Source organism: Dinoponera quadriceps, unplaced genomic scaffold (assembly GCF_001313825.1).
Source record: "Dinoponera quadriceps isolate SergipeBrazil2010 unplaced genomic scaffold, ASM131382v1 C3932938, whole genome shotgun sequence".
Lineage (NCBI taxonomy): Eukaryota > Metazoa > Arthropoda > Insecta > Hymenoptera > Formicidae > Dinoponera > Dinoponera quadriceps.
Window position 1 is genome coordinate 1 of NW_014568180.1, and position 2,074 is coordinate 2,074.

At 35.1% G+C, this 2,074-nt stretch overlaps 1 protein-coding gene across 1 annotated transcript; it reads left to right on the forward strand.

The window, feature by feature from the left end:
• Positions 1-139: 139 nt before the first annotated feature.
• Positions 140-742, forward strand: LOC106751527. Its single transcript, XM_014632426.1, has 3 exons — positions 140-169; positions 275-534; positions 628-742. Exons 1-3 carry the CDS (start codon positions 140-142, stop codon positions 740-742), a joined length of 405 nt encoding a protein of 134 aa, XP_014487912.1.
• Positions 743-2,074: the final 1,332 nt, after the last annotated feature.

Here is a 2,074-nt window from a genome sequence, read left to right on the forward strand (position 1 = left end):
AACATGAAATATTTACTGCTAATTTTTTTACTATCATTAATCAGTGAGTAGAAAAAAGTTACTTGCAATTTTGATACATTTGCATTCAAGTTTGCAATTTCGTTCTGTTCATAATTTACACCTTCTGTCACGTGCAGGCATGGTGGTGACGAGTTGGAATTTATTTCTGGTGAGAATCTACTTCTTCTTAAATCTCTTTATCGAGATAGCTTTAGCAAGTTATAATCGTCTTGTGGTTAAAAGTAAAAGTTACAGATTATAATTCTGTGAACAGGATAACGACAATGAGGAAGAATTTAAAAGAGAATATAAAAGAGCATATAAAAACCCTTTCGAGGGTTTATCTTTTAGCTTTACTTGCGAAGGTAGACCAGTCGGCTTTTACGCGGACGTGGAACATGACTGCAAGATTTTTCACGTTTGCAACGAACACGGCGAAAGAATTCCGGTGTTCTGTCCCTACAAAACGCTGTTTGATCAGAGACAGAGAATGTGCACGGATGAAGAAATACCTTGCAAGCAATCGGAGAAATGGTAGAGAGAGAGGGAGAGAGAGACAATGTCTTGCGCTTGTTTGGATTTGTAAAGAAGAAGCAAACGGTACAAAATAACGATTACTCATTTCAGGTATTATTTGGACAGCTCGAATTACTATTCTTACTTTATGGCATCTAAGAAAAACTCTGAAGTGACACTTGAAGAAATCGATGCGTTCACCGTTATACCACTCGAGGTTGATTAAACCCTGAATATCCTTGTTCCACAGTATGTTGTTTAGGATAATATTTCGATGAAATTATTGTATTTTACGAACGCTGTTATATCGGTAGAAAGTGTGAAAATGATTAAGCACAGTTGATCGCCGCGAGAAATCTCGAGTAATAATATTTATGTGATCGTTCTGTGCGGACTACATAATGTAAATAATGTATCAAACGATCTATTATATATATATATACGTATTTCACACGGCAGTAAACTGTGCTTAATAATTTTCACGTTCTATCGATACAGCATTATTTTATCTTATATATATATATATATATAAGATAAAATAATGCTGTATCGATAGAACGTGAAAATTATTAAGCACAGTTTACTGCCGTGTGAAATACGTATATATATATATAATAGATCGTTTGATACATTATTTACATTATGTAGTCCGCACAGAACGATCACATAAATATTATTACTCGAGATTTCTCGCGGCGATCAACTGTGCTTAATCATTTTCACACTTTCTACCGATATAACAGCGTTCGTAAAATACAATAATTTCATCGAAATATTATCCTAAACAACATACTGTGGAACAAGGATATTCAGGGTTTAATCAACCTCGAGTGGTATAACGGTGAACGCATCGATTTCTTCAAGTGTCACTTCAGAGTTTTTCTTAGATGCCATAAAGTAAGAATAGTAATTCGAGCTGTCCAAATAATACCTGAAATGAGTAATCGTTATTTTGTACCGTTTGCTTCTTCTTTACAAATCCAAACAAGCGCAAGACATTGTCTCTCTCTCCCTCTCTCTCTACCATTTCTCCGATTGCTTGCAAGGTATTTCTTCATCCGTGCACATTCTCTGTCTCTGATCAAACAGCGTTTTGTAGGGACAGAACACCGGAATTCTTTCGCCGTGTTCGTTGCAAACGTGAAAAATCTTGCAGTCATGTTCCACGTCCGCGTAAAAGCCGACTGGTCTACCTTCGCAAGTAAAGCTAAAAGATAAACCCTCGAAAGGGTTTTTATATGCTCTTTTATATTCTCTTTTAAATTCTTCCTCATTGTCGTTATCCTGTTCACAGAATTATAATCTGTAACTTTTACTTTTAACCACAAGACGATTATAACTTGCTAAAGCTATCTCGATAAAGAGATTTAAGAAGAAGTAGATTCTCACCAGAAATAAATTCCAACTCGTCACCACCATGCCTGCACGTGACAGAAGGTGTAAATTATGAACAGAACGAAATTGCAAACTTGAATGCAAATGTATCAAAATTGCAAGTAACTTTTTTCTACTCACTGATTAATGATAGTAAAAAAATTAGCAGTAAATATTTCATGTT

What these genes read in the sequence shown, in the direction of transcription:
- LOC106751527 (XM_014632426.1), top strand. Translation starts at nt 140, where the DNA reads ATGGTGGTGACGAGTTGGAATTTATTTCTG. An exon ending in CGAGTTGGAATTTATTTCTG is followed by an intron (nt 170 to 274) that starts GTGAGAATCTAC and finishes TTCTGTGAACAG; the next exon opens with GATAACGACAATGAGGAAGA. An exon ending in TGCAAGCAATCGGAGAAATG is followed by an intron (nt 535 to 627) that starts GTAGAGAGAGAG and finishes TACTCATTTCAG; the next exon opens with GTATTATTTGGACAGCTCGA.